This window comes from Mus pahari, chromosome 1 (assembly GCF_900095145.1).
Source record: "Mus pahari chromosome 1, PAHARI_EIJ_v1.1, whole genome shotgun sequence".
Taxonomy (NCBI): domain Eukaryota; kingdom Metazoa; phylum Chordata; class Mammalia; order Rodentia; family Muridae; genus Mus; species Mus pahari.
The window spans coordinates 152,551,494-152,565,846 of record NC_034590.1 but is presented as its reverse complement, the minus strand read 5'-3'; the positions used below and the strand labels follow the sequence as shown (position 1 = coordinate 152,565,846).

The following is a 14,353-nucleotide window of genomic DNA, read 5'->3' as shown; positions in this document are numbered from 1 at the left end:
AGAGAGAGAGAGAGAGAGAGAGAGAGAGAGAGAGAGAGAGAGAGAGAGAGAGAGAGAGGAGTAGACACACTTCATTTTGGATTTGAGGCCCATTTATGCCTTCAGGTTCTAAATGGGATCTGTGTCCACCAAAAGGCAAAGATGCGTTTTGAGGGAATTGTGGCCTCGTTGTGGGGAGTTGGGTAATGGAAATCTCCCACCTCTGAAATGCATTTCTTTTTTCAAATACACCATTATACCACAAGGTGAAATGGGAACGGGGCATGCCTCTTCATTTTGATATCCTCAGACCTGCTAATATTTCTGCATATTTCTATCACCCAGTTGTTGTTCCTATGTGGGACGCCGAGGAGGTGGCCCGCAGGCCATATCCATCGGGAAAAACTGTGACAAGTTCGGCATTGTGGCTCATGAGCTGGGCCATGTGGTTGGGTTCTGGCATGAACACACTCGGCCAGACCGAGACCAGCATGTCACCATCATCAGGGAAAACATCCAGCCAGGTAAGGGATTTTGGGTTGAAGCCAGCAAGATTGGACATCCACAGGCTTTGGGACACGGAGAGGAGGGCTTCTGGGAGCTGCTCAGGCTCATGGCTAGCAGTAGATGCTAGCAGTGGAGGCAGTGACTCCACTTTGCCAGCTGTTGTTATGAGCTCTGCCACTGTCTACCTGTGGCCTTCCTGAGAACACACCTGCTGAAGCTTGTGGCTTACAACAGAATAGGAACTATGATTCTCCCTCCGGGTTGTAAGGGGCAGTGAAATCCAATCCCAGTTCCTAAATGATCATGTCTGGGATGACTAGGCAAAACGGGAGTTCTGGCAACTTTTAAGAGTCACTTTTACCATGCAATGCAGCCTTTTGAAATCATACCATGATTAAGATACAAATGCGTGCAAAACCAACACCTCTGCATAGGAGGATTCTGCTCCAAGGCAGACAGCATGCACAGAGAAAACATGCATGCACCCTCTCATGTTGAATAATTTGATCTAAATATTTGTATTGGAGCCTGGTGTGGTAGTATTGGCTTATAAACCACACACTGGGAGGGTTGAGGCAAGAGGATCACAAGTTGGAGGCCAACCTGGACAATGATTGAGTTCAAATCTATCTCAGTCAATGAGACGTGTCTCAAAACAAAGAAATACGAACAAAAAACTACAACCAAAAGGGCGATATTAAACATGAAAGTAGCTAAGTTATGTGGCTGCCTTAAATCTGCTTTGTTTATGTATTTGTACATGTGTGTTCACATGTTTGTGGCATGTGGAGACCAGAGGACAACCTTGGGTGTCGTTCTTCAAGGACTTTACATGTTATTTTTTTTGAGACAAAATTTCTCATTAACCTTAAACTTGCCAAGGCAGTTATAATGGCTGCCAATAAGCTCTAGGGTCCCACTCATCTGTGTCCTCAAGGTCAGCTTTTTAACATGGTTCTGGGAATCGAACTCAAGTCATTGGCTTGTGAGGAGAGCACAACCCAGATCAAACTCCCCAGATTGTTTTAAACTTGTTTCAGAGGACAAAGCATTTGGGATTTAACTTTATGATTTATTTTTCTTGTTTTCTTCACATTGTAAGATCAGAACTTTGGGGAGGAATTTTTTGTTTTTTTGTTTTTGTTTTTGTTTTTGTTTTTGTTTTGTTTTTACTAAATCTAGTCATTAGAACCCAATATCAGCCCTTCCTAGTAAACCCTCTCGCAAGTCCTCCCCACATTCCACCTTCCCTTCTTGGTGTCAACACCCCTCTGTCCTACACATCAAGTTGCTAGGTGCATCCTCTCCCACTGATGCCAGACAAGGCCGCCCATTTAGGGGTTTGGGATCCATAAGTAGGCAGGCCACAGGCTCAGGGACAGCCCCCACTCCAGTTTCTGGGAGACCCACATGAAGACCAAGCAGCTCGTCTGCTACATATGTGCAAGGGACCTATGTCCAGCCCATGCTCGCTCTTTGGTTGGTGAGTCAGTGTCTGGGAGCCCCCAAGGGTCCAGGTTAGTTGACTCTGTTGGTCTTCCTGTGGAGTCCCTATTCTCTTCTAGTCCCTCAATCTTTCTTCCAACTCTTCCATAAGACTCCCCGATATCCATCTAATGTTTGGGTGTGAGCCTCTGCATCTCTTTCCATTGGCTGCTGGATGAAGGGGAAAATTTTTTTAACAACATATTTTGGATAAGTAGATTGAGTGCTAATCTTTTTGCAAGCATAGTTTTAAGTTTCAAATAGCATTTTGGGGAGGTGCATTGGACAGTGGGGCAGAGAGAGCATAAGGCTTGCTCCATGTTTCAAATTTCAACTCTATTCCAAGCAATCACCAGAAGCCCCACAAATCCTGTTGTCTGGCTGCTCAGGCAACAGAAGCAGTAGGAAATTACCCTGTGCCCTCCTCCCCACAGCTTCACTTCGGATACTGCTTTATTTCTATAGTCCTTAACAGAGTGTTGTGTCACAGGTCAGGAGTATAATTTCTTAAAAATGGAAGCCGGCGAGGTGAGCTCTCTGGGAGAGACCTACGACTTCGACAGCATCATGCACTATGCCCGGAACACCTTCTCAAGGTCGGAATCTTTGCTGGGACATCTGTTTTACTGCACCTGCCTCAGGCTTGGGTGGGAGTCCTGAGGTCTGTGGAGAGTGAGTGGGTCTGGGCATGCTCCTACCATGGCTGGCCTGTCCATCCTTGAAATACAGTGGCCTCTGGGCTGCCATGAAATACAATCTAATCATGTTCTTGCTAATGAGATTGAGTCCCGTTGTGAAGCTGGCGTTCCATCATGCCCTCATGCCACGAGGAGCAACTGGAGAAGAGAAATTATGGAAAGGTCATCTGGGAGAATAACCTAAAGGCTTTTTGTAGAGTTCCCATTAGGTGGGGGCATCTCTGACTACTAATGCACATCCTAAACAAATCAGCAGGTACTTGCCGTTGTCCTAGAAGAGGCTCTGTATTTTTGGAAGCTAGGCTGTGTCAGAGATGGAAGGGCTGTGAGTCACAGGCTGTTTTCAGAGACAAAGAAAACTAGGTTTCAGCCACCTTGAGAGAGCTTAGGTACCCAGATCAGAGTGAGAACAAAGTCCCAGGGAATGGGTGCTAATCACCAAAGAAGGGCTGGACCTGCTGTTTACCTCAGGTACACTTGGGGTCTGTCCCATGTGTGGGGATGTGCAGGAAGATGTGTTCTCCACACTGCTTCTGCATCTAGTCCACAGTAAGTGTCTGTGCATGGAAGCTCATCCACACTAGTCCCAGCTGGAAATCTTCCCAGTCCTTAAAGGAAACACTTAGAAGGACACACTGCAAATATTTCCCCCCTTTAAGCTGTTAAGCATCCTCCTACAACAGTCTGTTCATTTATCTAATCCTTCCCCTAGAAAGCTCTGAGATGGTTTCCAACGCATGCACACACAAACACACACACACACACACACACACACACACACACACACGCACGCATGCACGCACAAGAGTAAGGTGGGAAAACAGGCAGCCATGGTGAAGTCTGGAAGTCAGTGCTCAGAATGTACATCAGCAGAATGTGGAGGCTTGTCAGTATGAGCAGCAAACCCTGCGTGTGCTTCCCAGTAGGCAAGGCAAAGAGGAAAACGGATCTTCCTGAGTCTCCATGTGTGCCAGGATTAAAGGGAGCCATTGGCTTGGCTGTGTTGGCTCTGAATAGGAAACCGATTACTGAGAGAGCTCTTTGGTTCTTGGACAAGGCATCCTATCCATGAGGTGGCCAAACTGGTAAATCCCAAGCTCCTCAAGGATACTATTTCTCTAGCCACATATGTGCTTCAGTCATGACCTGCCTACTGCACCAAAGTGGGGGTTCCAGCCCGCTCATCAGAGAGTATTGCTCAAATCAGTTTCTGAGTCTCCGGGAGACGGGTAAAGCAGGTACTCTCTGAGCCCCTTCCAGGTCCAGCCTTATGTGCAGCAGTCTCTGAGTCTAGTATAGGTGAGTGAGGGGTGGGCCAGTGATTCTGCACAATGCCACGCAGGAAATCTGAAGTGAAAGGGCTTCCTCTTCTGGCCTGGTAAACTAACTAGACCTTGAGGGGTCCATTCTGGGGTTGGGAGGTGTTCTAGTTTCCAGTTTGTTGCTGTGATAAGATACTATGGCCAAAGCAACTTGGGAGAAAAGAATTGACTTCATCTTATACTTCCAGGTCATAGTGCACTATTGAAGGAAGTAAGGAACTTGAAGCAGAAACCATGACGCAGTAGTTCTCAACCTTCCTAACGCTATGACACTCTAATACAGTTCCTCACGCTGTAGTGACCCCAACCATAAAATTGTTCTGTTGCTACTTCATAACAGTAAATTTGCTATTGTTGTGAATCATTATATATATATATATATATATATATATATATATATATATATATATATATATCTGAGATGCAGGATACCTGATATGTGGGTTGTGAACCCACAGGTTGAGAACCACTGACATAGAGGAACATCACTTTCTGGCTCACTCAACAGGTCCATACTTAGTCTGTCTCAGTCTTTCTTTCCCTCTCACTCAATTATGTGCTTCTATTTCATATGTGTTTTTACTGCACCTAAGTGTACCTCATCTGTGCCTGGTGTCCTCAGAGGCAGCACATTGGGTCCCCTGAAACTAGAGTTATACATTGTTGTGAGCTGCTATATGGGTCCTGGAAACTGAACCTGGGTCCTCTGCAAGAACAGCAAGTTATCTTAACTACTGAGCCGTATCCCTAGCCCTAGAGCTAGTTTTCTTTATTTTTTTAATTAGATATTTTCTTTATTTACATTTCAAATGTTATCCCCTTTCCTAGTTTCCCCTTTGAAAATCTCCTATCCCCTCCCCCTCCCCCTGCTCCCCAACCCACCCACTCCCATTCCTGGTCCTGGCATTCCCCTATACTGGGGTATAGAACCTTCACAGGACCAAGGGCCTCTCCTCCCATTGATGACAGACTAGGTGTCTTAGGGTTTCTATTCCTGCACAAACATCATGACCAAGAAGCAAGTTGGGGAGGAAAGGGTTTATTCGGCTTACATTTCCATACTGCTGTTAATCACCAAAGGATGCAGGACTGGAACTCAAGCAGGTCAGAAAGCAGGAGCTGATGCAGAGGCCATGGAGGGATGTTCTTTACTGGCTTGCTTCCCCTGGCTTGCTCAGTCTGCTCTCTTATAGAACCAAGACTACCAGCCCAGAGATGGTCCCACCCATAAGGGGCCCTCCCCCCTTTGATCACTAATTGAGAAAATACCTTACAGCTGGATCTCATGTAGGCATTTCCTCAACTAAAGCTCCTTTCTCTGTGATAACTCCAGCTGTGTCAAGTTGACACAAAATTAGCCAGTACACTAGGCCATCCTCTGCTACATATATAACTAGGGCCACAAGTTCCACCATGTGTTTTCTTTGATTAGTGGTTCAGTTCCAAGGAGCTCTGGGGTTACTGGTTAGTTCATATTAATGTTTCCCCTATGGGGCTTCAGACCCCTTCAGCTCCTTGGGTACTTTCTCTAGCTCCCATTGGGAACCTTGTCAGAGCTAGTTTTCTTATAACAGCCCAGGGTCACTTTCCCAGGGAATAGTGCCACCCACAGTGGACTGTGCCTACCTACATCAATTAATAATCAAAAACTTGACCAGTTTGATCTAGGCAGTTCTCTCAGATGACTCTAGTCTATGTCAAGCTGATAGTTGAAGCTAACTAGAACATGGAGGGAACCCCAGGAAGCCAGTGGAGTGGGTAGGTTGAAAGCCTAACCGGGGATAAGAGAGGTGGGTGGAAATGCAAGTGTTGGGATTGGGCTGAGACTCAACTCGGAAAACATGCAAGGAATAACCTGGCACCACCTGTCCGTCAGAGGCTATGAACTGGTATATAAAGACAATATCAATTGTCAAGGACACAGTGTCACATTGGCCCAATGGAGAAGCTTGTGCCTTGGGTCTTATTTCTGTAACTTCTGTAACTCTTCATATCACTTTATAATTTTTGGTCCTGAGCCTAGTCTTTAGTGGCTGAGCCATCTCTGTTTATCTGCGACATTCCTCCCTTCCCCAGTAGACTGAGATCCTTGGACAAAGATGTTATCTCATTCTCTTCGAGTCTCTAGCATCCGGTGGGGTCTAGCATCCGGTGGGGTCCCAGTTAGGTACTCAGTAGATTTTTGTTACTTTTTAAAGTGAATGTGTGAGGTCAAAGAGGCCAAGAGAGCTGCATCACCAAGGAATGAGCAAGGAAAGCCTCGTCCCTATACTAAGTCTTTGCACGTACTCAGTGGTTGCTCCTCTGCAGAACGGAAGCTGTAAGCCTCTGCTACATAGGGCCTGTCGGGCTATAGGAATGAAGCCACCTTCCTCTCGCTTGCTCCCTGCCAGTCTCTGGACTAAGTTCTGGGGCCTGAGGCCAAGCAGAGGCTCATCCTACTTTGCCTAACTTTTTTCTTTTTCTAAATATCATTTCCTCCCCTGCGATCTCTAACTCATAATCGCATCATTTCTGCCCCTCAGGAGGAAACCTTGACGAACCCCAAAGTCAACATGATCCAGCTTATCAGCATAGACCAGAGGAAACCCTTGGGCCAAATCCATGAAATAATCACACCTCATCCAAAGTGCCTAGAACACCTAGGAAGGGGATTGGCCAGAGACACCACCAGGCTGTGATGGGCAACGGATGCAGGGCTGTGGCCCCCAGGCACTTCTGCTACTGCTACAATACCCATTGCTGTGCAGTTTCCTTACCAAACTTAGTATCTTAAAGCACAACTTACTGTTGTTGTTTCTGATACCCTGGGTCAGCCTAGCTCTTTCTTCTTTGATCTGGTCCTGCCCAGAGCTTGATTGGGCTAGGAGTCTAAAATGGCCAGCCACACATCCAGTACTCAGTACCAGCTGGCCATAGCCCACATCCTCCTTGCCATGACCCCTCACCCTTCAGTGGACTTGGCCAAGCCCTTCGCTGCTTAAGGACTCAGGGCGGTTGTTAGAGGGCAGCCTGGGTGGCTGCAAGCCTCTTAGTGGCCAGGCTCTAGAACTTGCATACCATCCCTTCTGCTACGTTCTATTGGTCAGAGCAACCCAGAAGGCCAGAATCTGGTAAGAGAAGAAATACACCTTGCCTCTGAATGAGAGAAATGGCAACGTTGTCTTTCAAAGACACATCGCTATGAAGATGGTGAGGTGTATTATTTTTAACCATCTCTCCCAGCTCTTATCAGCTCTTGCCCCAGAGTTTGGAATTCTTCCCTCCACAAATATGTTTTGCCGCAGGTGGATGCCTGTACTGGCGTTTATGATGCTTTTCTGTGTGAAGTTTTAGAAGGTTGTTTTGTACAACAGGCTCTTACTGGCCAGCATTGTGGGCATTTTGTTAGACGCCTCTCCTCTTCTGACTGCAGCTCATTCGTCTGGATCATTTCTTTCCTGGGGCCACACTGTACCTTGCCTTTTAGCTTGTGAAGGAGCAGCTGATTGCCTGCGGAGCACAGGCTTGTGGAACAAAGCCCTTCCTGCTGATGGGAAACTCGGGTCTCTGTGTCTCTGAGTCTCTTTACGACCTGGGCTCCCTCCTTTCAGCTCTGTCTCTTCTGGTTTTATTGCCCCCTTTTCCTTTTCCCTTTGGTTGGGCCCAGGCAGTGGGGAATGATGTCCTTAGAAGTTTTGCTGGGCACCAGTCCAGGAGATGAGGAGACAGTTCTCTGGTACAGGGATGTCTTTGTTTGGAAAACTCAGAGCTGACATTTTATCCTCCAAAGCATCTGCCGAACGTTCCCTGTGTAGCCCGAAGTCAGTGCTGGGCTCTGTCTATCCAGAAAAGGGAAAGGTTCAGTGTTCTAGAACTGCATAAAGGATGGCTCTGAGAGTGCACATTCTCCAGAATCCAGCTGTCTGTCAGTAACTCAGAGCATTGCACTGATGTCCTAGCTCCGGAGATAGGCTGTGAACCAGTGTCCAGACTGCAACTTTTGTCTCAACGCCTCCCTTCCCCCGGGCACTCAGACCATCACCTACTGTGTTCAAGGAGCAACAGACTTCCATGCACAGTAGGCAGAAAGATGAAAATCTCTAGCAGGAGGTTCCAGGCCTGTGTAGGTGTGGGGGCTGGCTCTCCATTTCAAGCTCTGTTCCCACATGAAGTCACTCAGGAACCTAGTGACACTAGGCCTGCCTCCCAGGGTCTTCTGAAGAGGAAAGGATAGGGAAGCACATCGAGAGGCCCTAAGAATAGTGGAGGAGGGAACATGGTCTATACATGCCAGGCCCACTGGTGGCTTTGCCAGTCATCCGCTAAGTCCAGGCTACTCCTTCTACAACATGCTGATATTTGTTTGCAAAATTCCTCTTTCAGGGAAGCTGTCACAAGGTGACGTGTCTTTTGTTAGGGCAGAAGTGTCTCTGTTGAGTAGCAGGTAACTGAATTTAGAATTTTAGTTGTCTTAGGGGTCATGATTTAAGGTTTCAAACCGGGTGTCAGGAGGGGAGAACAGGGGTACCACTGAAGTGTCTTGGGGGACACTGGAGAATAAGGGCATGAGACTCAGAGAAAGTCAGGGCAGAGGGTTCAATGCTGGACAAAGGAGACCCAACTCTGCTTCTTGGAGAGAGTGTACGCTAGGAGTCTGACTGAGAAAAACAAGAATTTCACAGCCAAAAAGATAACAAGGTGATGTAAGCAGAAAGAAATGGAGATGTGTATTATCCAGTGTAGCAGAGAGTTTAAGACAGCACAGAGCTGGGAGAGAGACAGACAGAGAGAGAGAGCAGTTAATAACTAGGCTGTGTATGTTTTAGCTGATTGTGTTGCATGTAAATAGCTATTTTGTGAAGTTCTTTGAAGAAGATAGTCCCTGATTGTGGCTGCATAACATAATTAAAGAAGGAGGCAGGGTTGTGTTCCCCCTCTACCCCCCCAGTCCCTAAGGATAGAAAGGAGAAACCTAGTCTTGAGAAACTTATTTTTGACAGAGGAGAAAATATCATTACACATTTAAAACAAATAGTATGACATGAAATTAGTCAAGAGAATGTGGCAACACAAGATGGGAGGGGTAGAAAGGGTCCTAGAAGACCCTCTTAAGAGGGGGAGAGAGGTGATGGGGATCTAGAGAATGAATAGGAGAGTGTGGGTAGGCGAGACGGGATGGGGGTGGGTATCCCAGAGAGAGGACAGTGCGTGCGGGAATTTGTTAGGGATCTAGAAGGAGATAACACTAGGTATGGCTGGACAGGAGGTCAGAAGCCATGAACAAAGGGCCCAGACAGCCAAGTGACAGGAAGTTGCTAAGCACACACCTATCCTTGCCCGCCGGGGTGCCCAATTACAACATTGTAGGACTGGGGCAAAAGAGGCTGAACCCACAGAAGGGGACACAGTCAGGACGTTTTTGGAGAAAATTCAGGAAGAGATGCTGATCACATGAATTCAGGCGATGGTCTGGCAACCAGGAGAAAGGTATGGGGTCAAGGGATGCCTGCAAGGTATACAGGACAGAACTTGATCATGGGTTTCTTCTCAGTAAGAAGAGAGTGGGGAACAGGGAGGAGCTGAGAGCACCTTCTGACCCACTCTCCAGAGACAAAGGTCAGGAGACAACTCGAAGGGTGGGATGAGTTTGGTTCCTAGCCAAAGTTAGGGTTGGATCTAGGTCCCTGGCACAGCCTGGGGAGGTGGCGCCAGGAATGGGGAGTCCTACTAGGTGACTCTGATCAGGGAACAATTCTCTGTGGTATCGCATGGAGAGAGAACAGAGGCAGGGGCATCGTCCAAGCAGGAAGTAGATGTGGTTGCTCTCTCTCCCAGCTTATGCAGCAAAGCCTGTGAACCCCGCGGGGGGGGGGGGGGGGGGGGGGGAAAGGGGGNGGGGGGAGGGGGGGGGGGGGGGGGGGGGGGGGGCGGGGACAGTGAGGAAAGAGAGGCTGACAGCTTCCAGAGATGCAGAGAGGCAGATGAAAATGAGAGGGGCCCGGCTGAGCATCGCCGATATAGTTGGATCTCAGGGTGACGAGTGAATTAAAGCTGAGCATCGAAAAGGGGCGGAGACAACTCTTTCCAGAAAGCTAAGAAAGGAACAGGTGAGACTTGGAGAAGGGACACCTTGTAGGCCAGGCCCAAGAAGAGAGTCTACAGGCAGAGGAGGGGTCTTGGTCGCTGCATCCAGTCGTGAGTAACCCGGGGCTCAGCCGGGCCTCTAGCACTCCTTTTGTGTCCTTGAATTCTAGATCTTAGTTACACAAGGGTAGACTAAGGTGCTAGGGCTAGGAGGAGCCATTATGACCAACCAAACTCCCATTGCACAGAGGAGTAAACTGAGACTCAGAAAGGTTCAGAGAAGGGAAGGAGCTTGCCAAGTTAACCCACATGGCAAAGGCAGGCCTAGCAGGGGAACGTGCAGCCCGGCATCTTTTGCTGACCCCTAGCGCTCTTGATTTAGCTCACGATCCATCTGATCTGGCTAGCAAAACCACGCAGAATTTGATTGGTCAGCTCCTCCACTTGTGCTTGCTGTCGAGCTGCTAGACCAGTTCTCAGGCTCTTCCTGAAGCAGCTCCAAGACCTAGCTACACAAAGTACTGCCTAGCATACAACTCCAGGGGGAGCCACTCACATTGTGATCATGAAATGGTGGTCTCTGGTTCATGCAACATGATGGCCCCAGGGCAAGGGCCTGTCCAGAGCTGATGTGTACTCAGTACACATAAGGAAAGCGGGCCTCCGACTACTGGACTAGGGTATATTTTTCAACTTGGCAGTTGCCTTCCCCTTGGGAAATGAGTTGGCGGATCAGATGAGATGGAATACCGAGAGGCAGCCCGAGTGTCATGCAGCAAGGGGCAGGGGTGGCTAGTGATGGGGACAGGAATGCTGATGGGTTACCAGGAAAGAAAGACTGGGAGTCTCCTCACACATAGCTTGGCAGCCTTGACTTTTCTCCCTCTCTCTCTCTCTCTTTTTTTTTTCTTCCTGTAGAGGAGTTTTCTTAGACACCATCCTCCCTCGTCGAGACGACAATGGCGTCAGGCCAACCATTGGCCAACGCGTGCGGCTCAGTCAGGGAGATATAGCTCAAGCCAGGAAGCTGTACAAATGCCCAGGTAACTGTGAGCCACGGGGACTCCCAGCGACTCCTAGCATCCCATGCTACACAATGCACGCTGTGGGCCGGCAGCCCCGCCCCCTTGCTGGGAACTGAGAGGATCACTCCTTGGCAGCCCTGGTTTCTTGTGTCTTTGTCAGGAAGCGTGCAGTGCAGAGCAGAAAGCTGAAAGAGGCCTGTAGCAGGCTCAGAGCCCATAGCCTGACTATGGGTGGCTTTTGAAGTTTCTGACAAAGCACTGAGTGAAGAGAGAAGAGAGCACAAGGGTCCAGCACAGTGTGGAACGTTGCTCCGAGAGCCCCTCTTCTTTCTAGGGAGCTGGGGGATGTTAATATGGCAAAGGAAGGACCAAGCGCTTCTGGCAGGAAGACAGAGCATGGGGAATACTTTGGGGATGATAGGGGTACGGTTCCCTAAAGCTACAGCCAGAATAAGTCTCAGTGCTGAGGCCTCAGGTTGGTTACCAGGCACATGCTACTAAAGACCAGAGAGTATCTTAGGGGTGGAGCAAAGGCTTGTTCTGTGCTAGGGCAGTGGTTCCCCCCCCCCCTTAGATGGACCCTCTGTGCCTTCATCTCTGTTCTGGTCTCATTTCTCTTGCTGTGATAAAATACCCCGACAAAAAGCAGGGCACAGGAGACGAAGGGTTTTTTTTGTTTGTTTGTTTGTTTGTTTGTTTGTTTTTGTTTTTGTTGGTTTTTTTTTTACTTAGAGTTTGAAGTTACAGTCTATTATGGTGGGAAAGCCAAGGCGGGAACTTAAACGCTCACAGTCAAGAGCAGAGAGAGAAGAAATGCGTGGATCCTTCCTTATTTGTTGACTCATGTAGCTTTCTCCTGCCTTAGATAGCTTGGGACCTGCTGCCTGGGGAATGGCACCACCTACATTAGGCTGGGTCTTCTTACATCAAATGACCAATCAAGACAACCTCCCACAGACATGCTCACAGGCCAACCGAGCTAGATAAGTCCTCATTAGGACTCTCTTTCCAGGAGTTCTATCTTGTATCAAGTTGACAGTTAAACCTAACCTGCTTTGGTATCTTTTTGTTCCATGTCATTTTGAGATCAAGGAACCAAGTTACTTCTAAATCCATGCAAAGTGTCAATTGTCACAGCCAAGTTAGTGCCACTGATTGAGCAGAATGAACTTTAGGGGACTTGGGGTGGGGGGAGCAAGGCAGAAGAAAGTTCCATCGCCAATAGCTCCAGTAGCTTTTCCACACCCTTCAGACAAGATGTGTTTCCATTTGCGGTTGTATATTTGAAACTGAGGCCACTGGAGAAAGTATGGACTGTGACATTGCAGGACCATGGGGACTGCAAAATGCTGTGTAGGCTGCATCCTCACGCAACGAGGAAATATGTTCAGCCATCTCTCAATCATCTGGGGGCATGCTGGGGCTGAAATGCGGGACACACATATCATATAACCCTCTAAATTCAAGGGGAAACCTTAGAGCATTCCCTGGGAAATGCCACGGTATTTATTTAGTTACACTGTATAAGCTCCTTATTTCCCTGAAGGCTCCCAGGCAGCTGGTAAATATCCTGGAGCACACAGTAATGTATCTATTCCTGCAGAATGCTGATGATTATTCTAAAATAATTTCCATGGAACCCACGGGGGTGTTGACTGCTGGGAGTGAGCCTCACTGTGCCTGGCAGTTGTTCTGTAATGTGACACTCAGCCCCCCACCCCCCAGCCAGGATTTCCTGAGGCAAATGATGGGCATCCCTCTGCATGTCTTCCTGTAGCTCCAAAAGCAGCAGCAGATGCTCCAAGGGGTCACGGCGAGCTAGGGTGATGGCCAAGCAGAGGTGGTATCAAGAGAGGGAAGGGATGTTTAAAGAGGCCCGTTGCCTGCACTTTGTGGGTAACCCCATGGTGGGAGTCACTCATCAAGCCACTGGCTTTGTATTTTGGGGGTGTCCCTCTTCATAGTTAGGGGAATACAAATATTGTTTGCTCCCAAGCTACAGGAATTCCACTTTCATTATTTCTTTTAAGGACAAACTAGAAAAAGTAAATTTTATTCCCCATGCAGTTTCTACGTTCTAGACCCATTCGTTACTGGGCAACCGTCAGAGATGAACGGGCCCTGGAGCACACTGTAGACCATTCTAGTATAGCTTTCTGTTCCCCTGCATTTCCCTTTGCTTTCTTGTTTGTTTGGTAGCTCTCTCAGAGGTGAACAGCAAAAAAGAAAAGACTTGGGGAGGAGGCGAGATCACGCTGAAAACATAAATGAGTCTCAAAGCATATTTCCTTTTGGCTTTCCTGGCATACACTTCTGGTACTCTCCCTGCTATGGCTGTCGTTAGCAGTCACGAAGGCTCCAGTATGGCTGGAGGCATGGCTCTCAGTGTTAGAGCATTTGCCTAGCATGCCCAAGGCTCTGGACTCAACCTCCTCTCTCATAACCAATCAGCAAATCAATTCTACAATCCCCGGAACACTCTGTGGATGTCAAACCCAGAGTGGACCCATTCAGTGTGATGCAGGTAATCTCACTGGCCCAGGAGTCGGTTCAGCTCATGGCTGGAGAATGGAGATCTGGACCTAGATCAAGCCACACGGAGTCCCGAGAGCCTTTGGCAGGAGCTCTGAGCACTACCCCTTGGCACCAAGATGCCACTTTTGCTTGCCCTGGCCAGAAGATGACCATGTACTTGGCTCACTTTCCATCATTCATTCACACGGCATTGGCTTGGGAAAAGGCTTTCAATTCACAGGCCTGGACAGGGTAGCTCGGGTGGGAGCCTCGTGTGTGCCTGCATCAGAGTTGTCGTTTTTTTGCTTGTGCAGCATGTGGGGAGACACTACAGGACACGACAGGAAACTTTTCGGCACCTGGCTTCCCAAATGGTTACCCCTCCTATTCCCACTGCGTCTGGAGGATCTCCGTCACCCCAGGGGAAAAGGTAGGTGAGAACACTGACTCTTTGGATTATATCAGTGCGTGCTGCACACACACCTGGGTACCACACCGCACCCCATACACATGAACAGTAACATCATCTTTAAAAGGTAGGCTGGACCCCCCCCCCCCATCGGGAATAGTGTGGCATCCTGAGCCAGGTAGAGTAGGAAGACCCAACCCTTGTGCGGTTAATAATAGCAGGTGTTCTGAGTACCCACTATGTGCCAGAAGCACACCTGCTTGTGTTGCATTCCCTGTTTTATGACCTCAAAGCCAGGTTTACCCATATAAATAGAGACCTGGCATGCACTAAATGCCACGTAGGTTA

The 14,353-nt window shown here is 48.3% G+C and overlaps 1 protein-coding gene across 2 annotated transcripts in view; it reads left to right on the top strand.

Annotated features, from left to right (window-relative positions):
* Tll2 (tolloid like 2) overlaps positions 1-14,353 on the top strand; it is a 121,521-nt gene that overhangs the window by 72,836 nt on the left and 34,332 nt on the right. For both annotated transcript variants that reach the window (XM_021206754.2, XM_021206762.2), the window contains 4 exons: positions 325-503; positions 2,462-2,567; positions 10,976-11,100; positions 13,911-14,026. In XM_021206754.2, the coding sequence (XP_021062413.1) occupies positions 325-503; positions 2,462-2,567; positions 10,976-11,100; positions 13,911-14,026 (526 nt within the window). The remainder of the gene's footprint in view (positions 1-324; positions 504-2,461; positions 2,568-10,975; positions 11,101-13,910; positions 14,027-14,353) is intronic.